Here is a 19,556-nt window from a genome sequence, read left to right on the forward strand (position 1 = left end):
AAAATTATGAATAGACTATTTTGTGAGAGTGTTTTTGTGTGTGTCTAAGAAAATTCTCAAAGCAGACTGGCTAACTTAGTAAACACAATTTAGAGGATGCCACTGTGGTAACTGATGTTAATAACAAAACTTAAATCCTAAAGTCTTTATTTTTCAAGAATCTCAAACTTGAAATCACTAAAAAATGAAAGATGTAATACATAATGAATGTTATCAATTAACAACAAAAACTAAACACTCAACTGTGGCCTGAGCCATCACAATTCAATGCTCTGCTTGACAAATTAGATGCACAAATATCTAAATAAATGAATATACAATAACCTGTTACAGGCCATAGTGGTTAGGTGCTAGAGTAATGGTCTTGGGTTGAAACAAGTTTTTGAACCATCAAAATAAATCCATTTGTTCATGTTACCCAAGAAAAATACCCCTTCCTCCATTCACGATGAAGACTTCGATTACTGGTTTGACATATAATCCATTTAAACATTTAGCTATGTTATCTGCAAAGGCAAGGATTTTCCAAGAAGTTTCCAACTCTCCTCTGCAAACAGGTTAAAAGACATTTAATGAATTCCTGACACCAAAAGAGCATGGAAAAGTAGGCTTTCTTAATTTGCCATCTCCAATAGCCAAATAAAGAGCCTTCAGAATTTTTCTCCTTTATCATTATCACTATGGAAATTGAAAAATGATATTTTAAAATAGCATGTCTATAAAAAAAAAAAACCCAGCAAGTATCTTCATTTAATTTGCAAAGGCCTGACATTCATTGGGGGAAAAAAAAACCCAAAATAGAGGAAAAACATCACTAATATTCTACCGCTATTATATAGGTTCACTGATGTTGTGGCCCAAAGGACATCATCCTTTGTCAGATTGTCCCAAAGAAGGCTAGAATGATTCTCAATAATATGAGACTTCAAGAGAGTGAAACTCTTCTGAAAAAAAACAATTATAAAAATGAATCTAACGATAGTTTCTAGTTTATTATAAGTCCTTTCTTTGTGCCAAGAACTCTTCTGAGTGTTTCACATGGGTTAATATCTCTTCTAGCCTCACAACAATCCTATAAGGTAAATATTCTTATCATCCTAATTTATAGTTGAGGAAAGTATGACCTAGAGAGATAAAGCAACTTGTACAAGATGACATAGCTAGTAAGTGGCAAAGAAAGCAGCCAACCTCTAGAGCCCAAGTTCTTAGCCATTAGTCATTACTATCTCTTTCTTAAGGAAATGAAATGAAAACCCTAATCCATAGTAGAAGAGACTCTAAGCTTTCCAAAAGGCACAGCAAGTATAGTCGCAGAACAATTATGACTGGTAAAAAACTGTAGAATCTGAATTTAGATGATTTTCAACAAATACCTATAACCCATTCATTACAACAGCAGCAATGATCAGAGTCTAGATAAGGAGATAATTAATAATCTACATCAGGACAATCAAATATTTTACAATAAGACATTTGACTCATGTAATCAGGGAACCCCACTGACATGGTTAAAAATGAGTAGTCCAAGCAAGGCAAACTGGCATTCATCCAGGAGACTGATATATGGATACTAGAAATGAGAGGGAGTTTCATTTTTTTTTTTTTTTAAATACAAACTGTATGAATGTAGGCATGTGAATGCTAGGCGCCATCTTGCATACCATACAGATACCCTGTCAGTGGCAGAATGAGGCCAACATTCAAGTAGAACAAAGGCATATAAACAAAGTCATATTCAAGAGAAAGTCAAGAATTACACTATGAGGGGGCGCCTGGGTGGCACAGCGGTTAAGCGTCTGCCTTCGGCTCAGGGCGTGATCCCGGAGTTGTGGGATCGAGCCCCACATCAGGCTCCTCCGCTATGAGCCTGCTCCTTCCTCTCCCACTCCCCCTGCTTGTGTTCCCTCTCTCGCTGGCTGTCTCTATCTCTGTCGAATAAATAAATAAAATCTTAAAAAAAAAAAAAAAGAATTACACTATGAGGACACCACTTGAGACTCTGGATTTAACTGTTCTTCCAACCAAAACTAGATTGTGTAAGCCAATAACTACCTTTTCCCCTTAAACTAGCTTGAGTTGTGTTTCATCACTGCAATAAAAAGAATCCCAATACACTTACAAACTCCAAGTATTTCATATTAAAAACTTTAAGGATGACCAAGTACAAGAAAGTGGCCCTCTCCAACACTGCTGGAGAATGTAAACTGGTTCAAACTTTCCTGCAGTTTAGAGCAGACTTAAGAAACATTTGCTAAAGATAAAACAAGGTAAAGATACTTTCCATACATTTACCTAGCTGATTTTCGGCAGCCATACATATATGACTCCTCTAGTAAACTTTTTTTTTTAACTCAGTGCTCTACATATATAGAATTGGTAGGCACTAACTTTTCACATACCTTAAAACAGGGCACTGGTTACTTTCAAGGCAAAGTGCATGTGACATAGCTGTATTTATTAACAAAATATTTTTCTAGCTTGGTTCTAATAGATACTATAAATATTTTTGAAATGACAAAAAAAATAAAATTCAAGATTCAAGAAAGTTCTAAAGTAGCCCAAGGCATTTCCAAGCATAAGAAAAATTCCTATGAAAAACAGGACATAAAAGACGAAAATAATGACTTCCAAAAAAACCTTTTAAAAACTTTAAAATCTTCTTTCTCTTTGTTCATTTTTTGTTTCATTTGTTCATTCAAATACTTATTAAGAACTCACTGTGTGCAAGCATTCTCTTTCACATCATAAGTTTCAAATTCAGTCTATTTGCGATGTTGCCCATTGAAATATGTTTCAATTTTATAACTGAAAAAAGGGGAGAGGGTCACTTTAGAGAAATTTGGTTAGCATCTTAATTTGTAAGATCTATAAGAATAGAAATACATCCCAACTCTTAAAGACTTAAAACCTTCTGCCTTTAAACCTTATGTTTAGTTTTACCATATTATTTTTCAAGTGGAAAAACATTCTCACAAACTATTAGGAAAAAAGCATTACAGGAAATGGTCACTAATGAGTGAAAACTGCAATATTAATTAGCAAACACTTAATTTGCCTAAATATATTGTGACTTTCAAAACAAGTAGGTGAAGAATCACAGTTATGTTCCATCACTAGATTTTTGTCCCATTTGCAAAACAAGAAACTTTGAAAATTACACTTTGAAATCATCTTTATGTTTAATATTATAACCAAATAAAATTTCAAAATGAAGAAACACTCATAAATGACAGTTGAAGTCACCAGAACTAAAAAGTAACATGTTGGAGACCATTTTCTTATGAAAATAAGTCATTTCAATTATTTCTAAAAACCTTTTAAAATAAGTTACCAATTAAGTGGGATTTTCAACAACAAAACAGTGATAGACCATTTTAATCAAGTATTTTTCTGAAAACGTACTGGCAGATCAAATCTTTCTAAGTCCCTAGAAAAACTTAATTCTCATTTTAGAGAAGCTTCACTTCTGTTAAAGCTTCCCTGGCAACTATTCTCTGTTGTTAACTTTTTAAGTTGGTTATTACACACAAACAAACCCTTAAAAACACAACCTCCTCAACATGTCCATTATCATAAAAACAGAAAATAACAAATGTTGGGGAGGATACGGAGTAATAGGAACCCCTGTGCACTACTGGTGGAAATGTAAAACGGTGCAGCCACTATGTAAAACAGTATGGCAGTTCCTCAGAAAAATCAAAAATAGAGTTACCATATGATCCAGCAACATACTTCTGGGGATATATCCAAAAGAACTGAAAACAAGATCTTAAAAGAGATATTTGTACACCTGTGTTCATAGCAGCAGCACTCATAATATCCAACAAGTGGAAGCAACCTAAGTGTCCACCGAAAGATGAATGGATGAACAAAATGTGGTATATATTATCCGTAAAAAAAGAAGGAAATTTTCACAGATGCCTACAACATGGATGAATCTTGAGGACATTATGCTAAGTGAAATAAACCAGTCACAAAAAGACAGAAACACGATTCCACATATATAAGATACTTAGTAGTCAAATTCATAGAAACAGAGTAGAATGATGGTTGTCAGGAACTGGGAGGGGGAAACTGGGAGACTTGTTTAATGGTTATAGTTTAAGTTTTACAAGGTAAAAAAATTCTGGTTACACAATATGAATATACTTAACACTCTTGAACTGTACACCTAGAAATGTTTAAGATGGGAATTTTTACATTATATGGGTTTTTTTTAACCACAATTAAAAAAAAAAACCCCACAATCACTTCAAAAGCTATGGAAAAACAAGTCGTGAGGAAATCACTTAAATTTTCTTTTTATAAATTCAGATTTCATGTTTTACATTTTTCTGAAAGGGTCATGTCTGGCAAATGATACGGGTTTGATGGTTTTTATTGCAAAAAACATGAATTTTAATATAAAACTCAATACACATACAAAATAGTTAATTCTCTTTTTTAAAATATTTTATTTATTTTAGAGAGAGAGAGACGGGGAGAAGCGGAGGAAGAGGGAGAGAATCTCAAGTAGATTCCCCACCAGTGGAGGTGATGGGCTGGATCTCAGGACCCCAAGTTCATGACCTGAGCCGAAATCAAGAGTCAGATGCTTAATCGACTGACCCATCCAGGTGTATCCAAAATAGTTAATTCTTGATGCTCCAAGAAATAGAGATAGAATTATTTTTAAAATTCCAAGATCTAGTTACTTCAAAAATTCTTGCCAAACTCTTACCAAAAATACAGAGCAACATGACTGACTTCTCTTAGCTTCAATTTTTTTTTTCTAGCTCTGTAGTTAAGCAGAAAACATACATAACACATACACTACAAGTAGCAGAAGGCTGCCTAAAATCCACCAACTGGATAATTAGTTCCATCATTTGAGGAAAGAAAGAAAAGATAAGAAAAGAAAAGAAATGAAAGAGAAAGAAAGAAAGATACAAGATAAAAAAAGAATGTTCTTATGAATTAAAATCAATTTCTTAACAGAAAATGAATCCAACAACACATTTATATTATTTTCTCCTACTTTAGAAACACTTATGTTAACAATCTTAGGTAAGAATATTGTCTTTTAGGAAGTACCTAATTTTAAAAATTATATTTTAAGAAGACACATCTATGAACAAACACAGTAATCTAACCAAATCTTTAACATCCACATACGGTAACAGTTTTTTTTTTCACCACCAAACATAATCAACTGTTATGAGTTCTTCAGAAAACATCAGTAGAGACTAATCTCCCTCAGCCTCCTACAGACCATTCTTAACACAGAATAATAGAATATAACCACAAAATCTTAACTTTGTGCCCACACAAAGATAATGGAAATCAGCAGGTAGAAAGATTGGACATTCCCCAAACTGCACAAAATGCTTTGTAGTGGACCACAGAAATGAACTATCACAGCACAAGGAAAAGAATGCACGAACATAGATTTCATACAAACCAAGCCTCAAAAATCAGACTAACATACAGTGTGAAGCCTTGCCTTGAGACAGAAGCCGATAGTCTTATTTGAATTTGAGAATTCAAAAGCAAAGGATAGTTTTTCTATCATGTAGATTCACATACTTTACTGGGAGTATTTTATTAACTCATCAGGTTTAGCAAAGATAAGTATTTATAAAATTGTCTACTCTAAATTGTGGTGTCAAGACAAAAAACGTTTTAAGTTACTGCCACTCCTAAGACTGCAGTGCTTTGCACATACCTTGCTGAAATGAACTTTAAGAGTAGTGTATGTGTTTATCACTCCAATCTCCGAAATCCAGAGTAAATTCAAGCGGCCTATTTGGGGAGGAAACAGGGGCATAAGAAATTGTGAAGAAGGGGGCCTAGAGTAGGCAGAGAGCAGATGCTCAAGAAGAATAATTGATGCTAGATGCCAACATAACCCAGGGGTGTGCTGTTTTAGCTGGAAAAGAACCCCCACCCCGCTTTAAATCTGAATCCAGTGTTAGTCTTTTCATTTTTAGGAGATTTAGAAAACATGCACAAAGGTGGGGAGAAGAACTAACACAAGAAATATTTGGAAACACTTGCAAAAAAAGAATTTTTTTTAAGTGCTGTGGAAGTTCAAACTAGAACTTGAATAGGTAACGACTATTTTCAATTATAGTGTTACCAAGATTCCTAAACCAGACAGTGAACATTACCTCATTTAATATTCACAATAACCTCGGAGATGGTTGCTAATATCATCATCATTTCAAAAGGAAGAAATCGGCTCAGAAGCATTCAGTAACTTGCCCAAGCTCACAAAGCTAACAAGTAAAAAAAACTGGACTCTTAGTTTTAACTAAGAAGTGTCTGGGTCCAGATCCTATGCTCTCAACTACCAGGCATGTTCTTCTTCAAAAAAGAAGAAAATCGAAGCAAAATTATAACAAGAAAAAAGCTTACTAATAAATGAGAGAGCTTCTTGACTTTTAATGACCAAAAGTTAAAGATGTTAAGAAATGTCCATTCTCAGAAATTTTACTTTAATGATCCAATAACTGGTTTTGGATACTGGAGTCTGGCCTGAAACCTGAAAGAGAACAACGAACCTCTTAACCTTCCTTTGAAATCTAAAAATCTATATTAATGTGCTATTAAGTCCAGCCCCTACCTACTGCTAAGGAATCAACATGAAATTCCCTGTTAAACCCATTACAACCATACCCATCCTCTGTTCTAATTTCTTCCAATGCTTCAGTTTTTTATTTTCTTAGACCTTTAAAGACGACAAATTTGTCCCCCCAACCTGGGCTCTAGAGCACATTTAAAACAGAAAAACTATAAGTAGAAAATACCTTGCCCCGTAATCTCTCAGTTACCTTTTCAAAAAGTTTTCATATTATTAGTGAGAAAATTATAAAAACCGGACATTTTTAACAAATAGCATCTAAAAGTTGTTGAGTAGCCACTTATTAAGTGTTTAACTTTCCAGTTATAAGAACCTCTATATTAAGAAATATGAGCCAATCTGATCCAAGTTTGCTGAATTTTCAAATGGGAATATTTTGAAAATAACAGATGGGACTAAGCAAAACCTAAGAACTAGTTTAAAATTGGGAGTGATGCACAGCAACTAATTATTTCATTTATATTAAAGCTGCTTCTGTTATCCCAACTGATGAACTGCAAAGGAAAAATGAGTACAATATTGCATATAAAAAGGGACTGCATAACTTGATGCACAATATTAAGTATGATTCAGCATATAAGGACTGAAAACTGGCACTACACGGAGGTAATCTGCTTTACGTTTATAATCTAGCAGCCTCATCATTTCATCAAAAGCACTGTAATCACTTCTAAAAAATTAATTGCAATTAATTCCTTTCAACTCTTGGAATTAAGTCTAGACCTGTTTACTCACTTTTTGAATTTTAGAAGAGCTTTCTCTGGTGTACACAAACTGAGAATTTATCATTCCACTAAATAAGGACCAAAATGGTATCTACAAAATAGCAACAACACAAACAAGTTTATCTTCTGCTGATACTGATTAGGGAAGCTAATCTCTTTCAGAAGAGTGGAAGGACTTTCAGGAGTAAAGCCAGTCTACTACCCACAACTCTTACTACAAATCTCCAATTCCTTAAAATGATTTCCACAAAGGTTAAAATACCAAAACTGTACCAAATTGTGCAGGGGGGGGGGGGTGGTGGTGGAATCACTCTTAATCCCACTGGTTTCACTTAAAATTCTTAATCCTATAATGTACTACCTAGACACAAATTTTAAAGTGTTTTAAAAACTTGCATTAAGTTCTAACATAAGATTACTTACGTCGGATATATATAGAAGGTTTTCTTTTAATATATTTCAATTTCATTAAGACAGTTCTAAAAATGTTAATGATACATTTCATTTGCTGCGATCACATACTTTTTTTTTCAATTTCACTAATATTGTTTGCCTAATTTCAGCCAGCCGCTACATTTTCACTAAGATACTTTTAAGAATGAATGAGGCACATATTAATTTATAACGTCTGGGCTCTCTTGACAGCTGATATAAACACAAGTATCCAATTCTGATGTTCTCTTTAAAATGTTACGATTTTCCCAAATTCCCGTTACTCTCTCAGTCTGGACAAGTTTTTCAAGGCGATTAAAACAAAACAAAACAAAACAAAACAAAACCTGCACGTGCAAACTAAAGTTAGCATCTTCAGGCCACCGCTACAAATCCCTAATGCACAAAGGCAAAGACCCCCGCCGCGGCTAGACAACCGCACAGCCAGATCGTATCCGACCACGCGAGCCCCTCGGTCGGAAACCCAGGGCCCCGAGCCCACTGGGAAGCCAGGACCAGCGTGCAGGGTCCGCCCCGGGCCGAGTTTTCAATGAAACCGGAGAGAATGGGGGCGGGAAGGAGCGGAAGCTAGGGTGCAAACGGCGGCGACCGAGCTACGGCTCGTTTCTCTTCCCGGGGTTTTCGGGCTAGGGGAAGTCCACCCGGATGGGGGTAGAGGGCAGGCCGGGTTTTCAAGGCGGGCTGGAGGGCGGTGTGAGGCCCAGGCGGCAGGGAGGCGAGGGCTAGCAGGGCTAGCAGGGCTCAGCCCCCAGTCCCTGAAAGCACTTTCGATGCGTCTCCCACCCCCCACGACAAGATGGCGACGTGGGCAGCGGGGGAGCCCGGCCGGCGAGGCTGGGGGAGAGGGGAGAAGAGAAGAGGCAGAAACAAAAAGGTGCCCCCCCCCCACTCCGGAACGCTGAGGCCGGCCCGCGAGCCAGTGGTGGCGGGCGGGGGCACCGGCGGAGAACGCGGCTGGCAGAGGAAATGGGCTTACTTTTTCTTGTCGTTCGCGCCGCCGGCGCCCTCCATGGCGAATCGTTCCCCTTGAAGCCTTCACGGCCGGCCGCCCCCAGGCTCGCTCCGGCCTAATCGCTGGCTCCCTCCACAAGCGAGGAGAGAAGGGGAAGCACGTCCAGAGGTGGGAGGTGCAAGGCGCGAAACCCCTCGTAAAACGCAGGGAGGAGGAGCAGGCGGCAATCGCAAGGGTTCAGGTCCAGCTCCGAAGAGCCTCCCCTCGGGCTGCTTGTCAAGGCCCGGCCCAACGCACTGACCGAAGCAGCGGCGAGGCCGATCTTCCCGTCTCCTCAGACGAGGTGGTTCTGTGCACTGAGGAGCTGAGGCAGCGGCAGGGGGCGGGCAAGGGCGGAGGCGCGCTCGGCGACGCGCAGGGGATGGGCGGGGGGAGAGGAGAGTGTCGGGGGCGCGCCCGCCCGCGTATCCCGGCTCGCGCTCACGCAAGCCCGCCTCACCTGAGGGGGAGGCGGGTTCCCTGAGAGCCAATGGCGAGGGACGCAGGCGGCCAGTCCCACCCCAGCCCACGTCTGTCTCAGCCAATCAGGAGGCGGTCAGCTGAGGCACAGCTGGGACGCGCTGCCGCGCTCACGTGCTCGTCTGTGTGCAGCTGTGGAGGAAAGAGAAAGGAGGTGGGGTGCGGCCAACCTGGGTCTGGGGACTCTCTGCCTTCTCCTAGGGAAAGCAGCGGCTGGCTTTGGGAGGCGCTGCTGAGAAGGGATTTCGGGTTTTGGGTCTCAAGCCTGCATCACATTTCCTGCTCCCGGTGCAGCAAGTCTCCCGCTCTCTTTCTCTTCTATGGCTGTGTTGTGCAGGGTTGCCGCCAGTTCCGTTGAGTTCCAGTTCAACAAAACAGACTTTTCGCGTCGTGGCAGAAAACCCTTTCGATCCGTTGCTTAGATGTGTTACAATGGAAAAACAGGTTATCCAACCACGGGCCATGTCACCGACCGCACTCTGCCGTAGAACACATGGGTACTCTCCTTGTCCACCAAGTTTTTCTGTGATGACGTTTGATTACTGAATAAATGCAAATAAAATTATAAAGCAAACAAACTCCTCATGCTGTAAACTTCTCAAGGGACGTAAAGGTAGCAGGGAAATCTTAAAATCTGAAATTACTTTAGCATTTACAAATAGGTGTGAGTGGCTTTAATAAAGGAGCATAAACCAAAATTTCAAGGAAAGAGGAGGAAAATGGCTTTAGGTAGACTTTCATTTTACTTTCTTGTTGTTTGTACAAGAGCCAAAAATAATCTTAGACTGGGAAAAAGGGAAGACGATCCTTAGTTTGAGACTCATCACCTTTAATTCACTGTGTAGACTGAAAAGAGGAAAGATTCTCCAAACCCACCACCCAGACTTGGGCAGGGAGGAGACGGCCGAACCAGAGTTAACCCGATATGGTGGCGGCCAGTATTGTCTGCTTGCCAACCTGACTTCGCAATCTACTGAATAAAACTTAATCATTTTTTGGATTTAAAAGTATATATTTCAAGCCTGTCAGTCTTTTAAGCGAAAAAAGAATGTATTTTGAGTTCAACAAAGAATAATTGCACTTTTATCTCCGCTGGACATTGGATTATTTTACTTCTCACATTTGCCTTATTAGTTATATATTGTTGCAATCCAGCTTTGAGTTGTATATTATTGTGGATATCTGTAGTGGATTCAGTTATATTGATGTGTAAAAACAAAGGTCTATATAACATAGCACTAAACTGTTAACAACTGCTTCACCTCATTTTAACTGATCAATAGACCCATAAAGATATAAAGACTGATCTTAATGTTAGTTTTTGTTTTGTTTTTGTTTTTAGATTTACGTTGCTGAATGATATGTTTTCTTTAAAAATACCATTGGAAATGCCTGAAAAGAGGAAAGGACCAAAAATATTTACTCATGTTTTGTTTTTAATTGTGAAATGGATAACTTGGTAAAATACAAACCATTTAAGTTAACATTCTGAAAACTCAATGTTAAACATAGTGATGCCAGTCAAGAGTGAGTTTAAATACAGACTGACACTTACTAACAAGTTATTTAATCTCTCAGTGCCTCAGTTTACTCACTTATGTCTATGTCACAGAATTATGGCATAATTCAGTGAAATAATACATTGTGAAGCACTTAGAACAATTCCTGGCCATAATAAGCAGTCAGTAAGTGTTAGCATTAGTATTGTTGGTGGGGTTTTTTCCCATTATTCCTCTTATTATTACCCCCAAATTTGTGCCTCTGCTAGTAATAATTATTTGAGCTGCTGTCACAGTTCAGCTAGTTATAACTATCCAAGAATGCCTACTATGTTAATATAGGTCCACGTATATTCTCTATTTTCAACTTGGGAACTGCCCATGGGTTTCTTTCTTTTCTTTTTTCTTTTCTTTTCTTTTCTTTTCTGTTCTTTTCTTTTCTTTTCTTCTCTTTTCTTCTCTTTTCTTTTCTTTTCTTTTCTTAAGATTTTATTTATTTATTTGACAGAGAGAGAGACAGCCAGAGAGAGAGGGAACACAAGCAGGGGGGAGTGGGAGAGGAAGAAGCAGGCTCCCTCAGGGAGCCTGATGCAGGGCTCGATCCCAGGATCAGGCCCTGAGCAGAAGGCAGACACTTAATGACTGAGCCACCCAGGCCCCCCTGGGGTTCCCATTCTTGTGTGTAAACCTGATGGCAGAGATCTTCAATCAGTTCCTTTCTCATTGTACTTGTAAGTAATTTCTTTAGCCAGTGATTATAGCCAAAGTGTATAATGTTCGTTACATTAAAAAAAAAAAACTCTTTTTTAAAAAAAAAAGACTTTATTTATTTATTTATTTATTTGCCAGAGAGAGAGAGAGAGCAAGAGAGAGACCACAAACAGGGGGAGCAGTAGGTAGAGGGAGAAGCAGGATCCCTGCTCGGTGGGGAGCTCAGTGCAGGGCTCCATCCCAGGACCCTAGGATCATGACCTGAGCCAAAGGCATACGCTTAACCAACTGAGCCATCCAGGCACCCCAAGAGCATTTTGTAATAGCAAATCTAAATCAATGAAAAAAAATGTGAGCATTTCAAAAGTTTAAAACAGAAGGATAATTCAATCAGCGAAAGATATTTTTAAACATTCATTAAAATTGCACCCAAAACGTGTGAAATAGCTATTTTATGTATGTGTGAAAAAATATGTATGTATATATGTTTATACGCACATACATATATGAGCATGGAAAGCAGTAATAGTCAACCAATTTTTTTTCACATAATTACAAATAAGCCAAATAATATTTCATAATCCAGTCAATCCTGTTAAGTAACAGAATTTGAAAAAAAAAAAAAAAGAAAAAGCAAAGTTTTCTGTGGGATAAAATTTTAAATCGTCTTCTTTATAACACCTATTAATTAATGTATTTAGGTTGTTATAATTTAAATAATCCTTAATGAACAGTCTTATTTATTCACTTTCTAATTTTTGTAAATGTCCAGATTTGAATCCAAAATACTCTGCAGAACTTTCTATGTAGACTGACAGATGACTTGCAAATGACTTGACTCTTAACCCATATTAAGTAGGAAGCAGGAAGTTCATCAGTGACTGAGGAGGAGGCACGGTAAAACTTGGAATTTGGATTACTACTAAATAATATGGAGCATTGATGCTTTTAAGGAGTGAAGTACATCAGATTCAGATAGTTTAGACTATATCAAACTGTATGGGAAGAACTTGTGGTCAATTAGTGATTCTTGTCTTATTAGTGCCCTTAGTTCCTCCCCCACCTTCGACCTATTGTGTTATTAGAACAATAACAGACCAAAAGAAGCAGATCATTTGGAAGGAAAGGGCTTAGAAGACAACAGACATTAAAAATCTTTTGTTTTTTCTTTCAAGGATCAAAACAAAATAAATACATATATTTGTCTGAGTTTACAGAGAATAAGAATAGCCTGAAATTTTGCCACTAGCACTTTTTAATTATGATAGAGATTTTAAGCATAATTTTACAGAGAAATGCTGAAGGATTTTCAGTTTCTGGTTCAACATGTAAAGAGCTTGGAAGCTCCCATTCTCACAATAGAAAATAAAACTGAACAAGCTGAAAACCAACAACTCTTCTTAGACCCATCAGAGAATTGAGGTCACTGGGCAAACTGCTGCCCTGAAAACTGGAGAGACAGACGGATAGAGAGAATCGCAGTTTACCAGAAGATCACAGTTTACCAGGAGTGGAAGCCAGCAGCTGAAGCCAACATGACAGTTGGAGCAAATATCAGTAGGAATACTTTAAATTCTAATTGTGGAATTGCTGGAGGCTCTGTGCAGACCTGCTTGAGAGCTAAAAACTCAGGGGCTCAGCCTTAGAGCGGTCCCACAACTTTTCTGTTTTACCTTCAGGAACCCTAATAAATTCTCATTGTGAAGATCTGAGAAATCTTTATGGGGGAGGGGGAAAGTAACTTTAAAAAATACTCCCAGAGCACTCTGTCCTTCTTAACAAGATCTGCCCTCAAAGGAAACTTTTTTGCCAGAGCCTAAGTGACCTTGGGGAGGGGAAACACCCAACTCCAGCGCCCCCTCTAGCCTTCAACATAGGAGAGGGGAAATACTTGATTCAGGCTCACTAGAACACTGAATGCTAATCAGAGGAGTATAGAATGCTTTCCTTCCTCCCACACCTGACCATACTACCACATCAGTAGGGCTTCTGTGTCATAGTAGGGAATTGCAGCTAAAAGAACTACAAACCTCAGATCCTATTTAAAGAGTCACTTAGGGACATCCAAAGACAACAAGAGAAACAAAAACAAGGACACTAGAGGCAATTTTAGCCTCAGACACCACAGTTACAGCAAACAATAACACAGCCTAACTCTTAGCCAGATAAACATAAAACTTCATAGCGAAGTTCTATCTACCTAGCTTCCTTTGACCTGATATAGCATGTCTGGCTTTCAACAACAACAACAAAATTGCAAGACATACTACCAGGCAAGAAACACAATCTGAAGAGTTAAATCAAACATGAGAATAAGACTCATATGGCAGAGATTTTGGAATTATCAGACCAGGAGTTTAAAATAACCATGATCAATGTGCTAAGGGTTCTAACGGACAAAGTGAACAACATACAAGAACAGATGGATAATATGAGCAATAATATGAAAAAATGCTAGAAATGAAAAACAATGTAACAGAAATAAAGAATGCTTTTGGTGGGCACAAGTGAGAGAACGAAAACTTGAAAGTATATCAGTGCAAACTCCCAAAACTGAAATGCAAAGGAAACAAATTAACGACAAAGATGGAACAAAATATCCAAGAACTGTGAGACAATTACAGAAGATTTAATGGAAATACCAGAAGGGGAAGAGAGAGAAGCACAAGAAATGTTTGAAGAGCTAATGACCGAAAATTTTCCAAGACTAATGACAGACAGCAAATCACAAATCCAGGAAGCTCAGAGGATACCTAGCGGGATAAATACTAAAAAAAAATCTATAGTCAGACATAGCATATTCACATTGCAGAGAACCAAAGACAAAGAGAAAAAATTCTAAAGAAGCTGGGTAGGGGTGGGGTGGAAATACATTACCTATAGAGGAGGAAGGATCTTGCAATCAAGAAAAGAGTAGAGTGAACTTCTCTTCAGAGATTTTGCAAGCAAGAAAAGGGTAGAGTGAAATGTTTAAAGTGTTGAAGGAAGAGAACACACTGACCTGGAATAATGTTCCCAGTGAAATTGTCCTTCAAAAGTGAAGAAAAAATAAAAATGAAAAAATTTCTTGCCAGTAGACCTGCCTTGCAAGAAATGTTAAAAGAAGTTTTTCAGAGACAAAGAAAATAATATGGGTTAGAAACTGAAATCTACATAAAAAAGGAAGAGTGTTACAGAAATGAAGATAAATTAAAAAAAATTTTTTCTTAGTTCTAGCAAATAGTTTTTTAGAAAAATAATAGTAAAAATTCATTCAATGATTATACCTCATGGACAACTGAAATGATTGGCAGCAATGTTAAAAGGGACAGAAGGGAGGGATGGGGAAAACTCTCATAAGGTATTTGCATTACTAGTGAAGAAGTATAATGTTATTTGAAAGTGTACTTGGATTAGTCATAAATGTACATTGCAAACTCTAGGGTAGCCACTATTTTCTTTTTTTTTAATCCCACTTCTCTCCCTACCCCTTTCCTGGGCCTAAGTTTTTTTTAAGTCTTTAAAAAGACAGGAGAGGAAAAGGTAATCATTAAAATAAATCAGATGATATGTTCATTTTTAAAACCAAAAAGGCAGAAAAAGAATGGAATCCAAAAAAGAAATGAAGGACAAGAGCAGCAAATAGAATCCCAAAGTTTCAACAGAACAAAAACAAAACAAACGGAAGAACTCCTGGAATGAATAAGCAATTATAGTGAGATTGTAGGATATCAGGTTAATATAGAAAAGTCAATTGCATTTCTGTATCGAGAAATGAGCAATTGGAATTTGAATTAAAAACACAGCAGCACTGACTAGAGTTAACAATAGTGTATTGTATACTTGGAAGTTGCTATGAGAGTAGAGTTTTCATGTTCTCACTGTAACAAGAACAACAAAATGGTAATTATGTGAGGTAAAAGAGTGTTAACTAATCTTTTGTGGTAAGTGCTTTGCAACATATACGTGTATCAAATCATCACATTGTACACCTTAAATTTCTACAGTGTTATGTATTAATTATACCTCAGTAGAGCTGGAGGGGAAAACACAATACCATTTACATTAACATCCCCTCTCAAAAGAAAGAAATACTTAGGTATAAATCTAACTTAATATGCGCAAGATCCATGTGAGGAAAGCTATAAAAACTCTCAGAAACAAAAAATCAAAGATCTAAATAAATGGAGATTTCACGTTCATGGATAGGAAAACTCAATATTGTTAAGATGTCAGTTCTTTCCTCAATTCATCGATAGACTCAATGCAATCCAAATCCCGGGGAGGTTACTTTTCATCGTCAACACACTGATACTATATGGAGGGGTGCCTGGGTGGCTTATTTGGTTAAGCATCTGCCTTCGGCTCAGGTCATGATCTCAGGGTCCAGGAATCTAGCCCCACATTGGGCTTCCTGAATAAATCTTTAAAAAAAAATAAAGTTTATATGGAGAAGCAAAAGATCAGAATACCAAACACAGTGTTGAAGAAAGTAGGACTGGCACTACCTAATTTCAAGATTTTGTATAAAGCTATAATAATCAAGACAGTGTGCTATTGACAAAAGAATAGATAGAACAATGGAACAGAATAGAGAGCTTAGAAATAAACTCACACAAAAATAGCCAAGTGAACTCTGACAAAGGAATAAAGAAGGCAATCCACTGGAGAAAGAACAGTCATTTCAACAAATGGTGCTAGAATAACTCAACATCCATGTTAAAAAAAAAAAAATCAAAATTCTGATCTTATCACACCTTTCACAAAAATTAACTCAAAGTGGATGTTAGACCTAAACATAAAATGCAAAACTATAAAATTTTTTGGTTATAACATAGGAGAAATATCCAGGGGACCTTGGCTTCAACACCAAAAACATGATCAATGAAAGAAAAAGTAGCCAAATTGGACTCTACTTAGTTAAAAACTTTTACTTTTTGTTTGTTTTTTTTTTTTTAAGATTTTATTTATTTATTTGACAGAGAGACAGCCAGCGAGAGAGGGAACACAAGCAGGGGGAGTGGGAGAGGAAGAAGCAGGCTCATAGCGGAAGAGCCTGATGTGGGGCTCGATCCCATAACACCGGGATCACGCCCTGAGCCGAAGGCAGACGCTTAACCGCTGTGCCACCCAGGCGCCCCAAAAAACTTTTACTTTGTAAAAGCCACTGATAAGAGAGTGAAAAGACAAGCCACATACTGGGAGAAAATATTTGCAAAACACAGATCTGATAGAGGACTTGCATATAAAATACACGAGGAAATCTTAAAACTCAATAAGAAAATAGGCAATCCAATTTAAAAATGGACAAAAGATCTGAACAGATGCCACACCAGAAAAGTTATACAGACGGCAAACAAGCGTATGAGAAGATGCCCAACATCATATGCCATTAGGGAATTGCAAATTTAAAGAACAATGAGATACTACTACACATTTAAAATGACTGAAATCCAAAGCACTGACATCCAGTGCTGGCAAGGATGTGGAGCAACAGGAACTCTCATTCATTGCTGGTAGGAATGCAAAATGGTATGGGCACTCTGGAATAGAATTTCTCATTTTCTTACAAGGCTAAACAGTTTTACCATACAATCCAGCAACGATGCTCTTAGGTGTTTACCAAATGAGTGGAAAACTTACATTCACACTAAAACCTACACATGAATGTATAGAGCAACTTTATCCATAATCGCCAAGAAGTGGAAGCAACTAAAACTCACTAATAGGTAAATGGGTAAACAGACTGTGGTACATGCAGACCATGGAATCTTATTCAGTGCTGAAAAGAAATGAGCTATCAAGTCACTAAAAGACATTAAATGCAGATTTAAGAAGACTTTAAACGTACTTTGCTAAGTGAAAGAAGGCAATCTGAAAAGGCTTCATAACATAATTTTAATTATGTGACATTCTGCAAAAGGCAAAACTATGGAGACAGTAAAAAGATCAGTGGTTGCCAGGAATTAGAGGGAAGAGGGGAAGGATGCATGGGTAGAGCACAGGGAATTTTTAGGGCAATGAAACTATTCTGTATAAGACCCTAATGGTAGATAGATGACATCATGCATTAGGCAAAACCCATAGAACTCTATAACAAGTGTGAACCTAATGTAAACTATGGACTCTATTTAATAGTAATGTATCAATATTGCTTCATCAGTTATAACAAATGTACCATACCAATCCAAGATGTCAAGAATAAGAGAAATGGGTGTGTTTGCAGGTGGAGGAAGAGGGAATACGTGGGAACTCTCTGTACTTACTGTTTAATTTTTCTATAAACCTAAAACTACTCTAAGACATAGTCTACGAATTATAAGCCACAAAAGGAATACATTTCCAAAGTCAAGTTTTCATATTTTCCTGAATAAAGCAAAAAGCATAAATTTGTAAGAATAAACCTTGATAAAACATCCCTTTGACTAAAAAGAAAAGTGATATTTGGATATTTTTCCAATATCAAAGTCAGCAAAAAGATACTGAAAAGCCACGGCTCCATAAAAGTTTTCATTTCTAGAAAGGAAAGATACAAAAGAAAAAGAGAACAGAGTCCTATCTTTGAAAAGGAATGGTAATACTACCTCCTGATGCGAAAGATTATAGGATATCCACATATTTTTTCACCTGTTGGATATAAGTTGGTAAACTAATAACCCAAAGAAAGATGGTTATTGAGAATCTGCCTTGCCTGCTTTATGTCCCCATCCCAGTCCATACTAATATGTTAGCATACTTAGATAATATTATTGTATCATTTATTTAATTTTGTATACATCGTGTCCAATCCATTGTGGGCCAGACATATATTTTTTGTTTAATCTATAGGTTTGTGTGCCATCGTAGAGTGTGGGCTCCATATGAATAGGAAACTTTTATCTTGGCAGCTCTAGAATCTGGGATGGTGTCCACGATATAAGAACAATAATCTCTTAATCACCTGTCATATTCTTTTTTTTTTTTTAAAGATTTTATTTATTTATTTGACAGAGATAGAGACAGCCAGAGAGAGAGGGAACACAAGCAGGGGGAGTGGGAGAGGAAGAAGCAGGCTCCCAGCAGAGGAGCCTGATGTGGGGCTCGACCCCATAACGCCGGGATCACACCCTGAGCCGAAGGCAGACGCCTAACCGCTGTGCCACCCAGGCGCCCCATGTAACCACCTGTCATATTCTAAGCACTGAGCTAAGCATTTTAATTTTTTTTAAGATTTATTTATTTATTTTAGGGAGAGAGAACCAGCAGGAGGGGCAGAGGGACAGGGAGAAGGAGGGAGAGAGAATCTCAAGCAGATTCTGAGGTGACCAGGGAGCCTGATGCAGGGCTTGATCCCACAACCCTGAGATCATGACCTGAGCCGAAACCAAGAGTCAGACACTTAACCAACTGCACCACCCAGGTGCCTCTGGGGTAAGCCTTTTAAGATATACTCTTTCATTTAAGCACTATGACATCCCTGTGAGGTTGGAATTGTGGTGATTGTGTCATGGATCAGTAAGTTAAAGGTCAAAGAGGTAAAAATACAAAGTAACAAAGCTAGGAATCAGTGGAACCAGGATTATAGACCATGCCGCTCCTTTATGGTACTTAAACTGTGATACCTGGGGTGGGGAGGAGAAAAGCATAGTTCATCTTCCTAGAGTGTCAATTTTAGAATGAGGAAAAGTTGAGTAATATAACTATGTGTGTGATTGTGGGGTATGTTATGCTTTTGGCTAGAAAAAATTCAAATTCAAGAAATGAGCAAATAAAAACGTTCTGACCTCCCTTACTTTTTCTTCTCTGCAAAGAAACCATTGTTACCAGTATTTGTGTGTCTGTCCAGAGATATTCAATTAGTATACCAAAAGATCTGTTTTGTGTTCTTTCCTTTTTGTACAAATAATAAGACTAGCATACACTTTGACTACCTACTGAATTTATTTCATATAACAATATTATTTGGAGCTTATCTCTCACCAGTTCACATATATCTAATATTTTCACTATTTACAATGAACAGATGTATATGACACAGAATGCAAAATCATCAGAATTTTAAATTAAAATTCATGTTAATATGTATGAACAAATATCTTTTAGTTTTGATTACAAAT

At 37.6% G+C, this 19,556-nt stretch overlaps 1 protein-coding gene and 1 long non-coding RNA gene across 2 annotated transcripts in view; one reads left to right on the forward strand and one right to left on the reverse strand.

The window, feature by feature from the left end:
- Positions 1-9,275, reverse strand: part of HIF1A (hypoxia inducible factor 1 subunit alpha) — a 41,309-nt gene extending 32,034 nt beyond the window's left edge. Inside the window, exon 1 of the mRNA XM_026480437.4 lies at positions 8,777-9,275. Within this exon, the coding sequence (XP_026336222.1) occupies positions 8,777-8,811 (35 nt within the window). The 5' untranslated portion in view covers positions 8,812-9,275. The remainder of the gene's footprint in view (positions 1-8,776) is intronic.
- Positions 1-19,556, forward strand: part of LOC130544840 (uncharacterized) — a 67,726-nt gene that overhangs the window by 42,794 nt on the left and 5,376 nt on the right. The gene's annotated exons all lie outside the window — the stretch shown is intronic.

This window comes from Ursus arctos, unplaced genomic scaffold (assembly GCF_023065955.2).
Source record: "Ursus arctos isolate Adak ecotype North America unplaced genomic scaffold, UrsArc2.0 scaffold_25, whole genome shotgun sequence".
Classification (NCBI taxonomy): Eukaryota; Metazoa; Chordata; class Mammalia; order Carnivora; family Ursidae; genus Ursus; species Ursus arctos.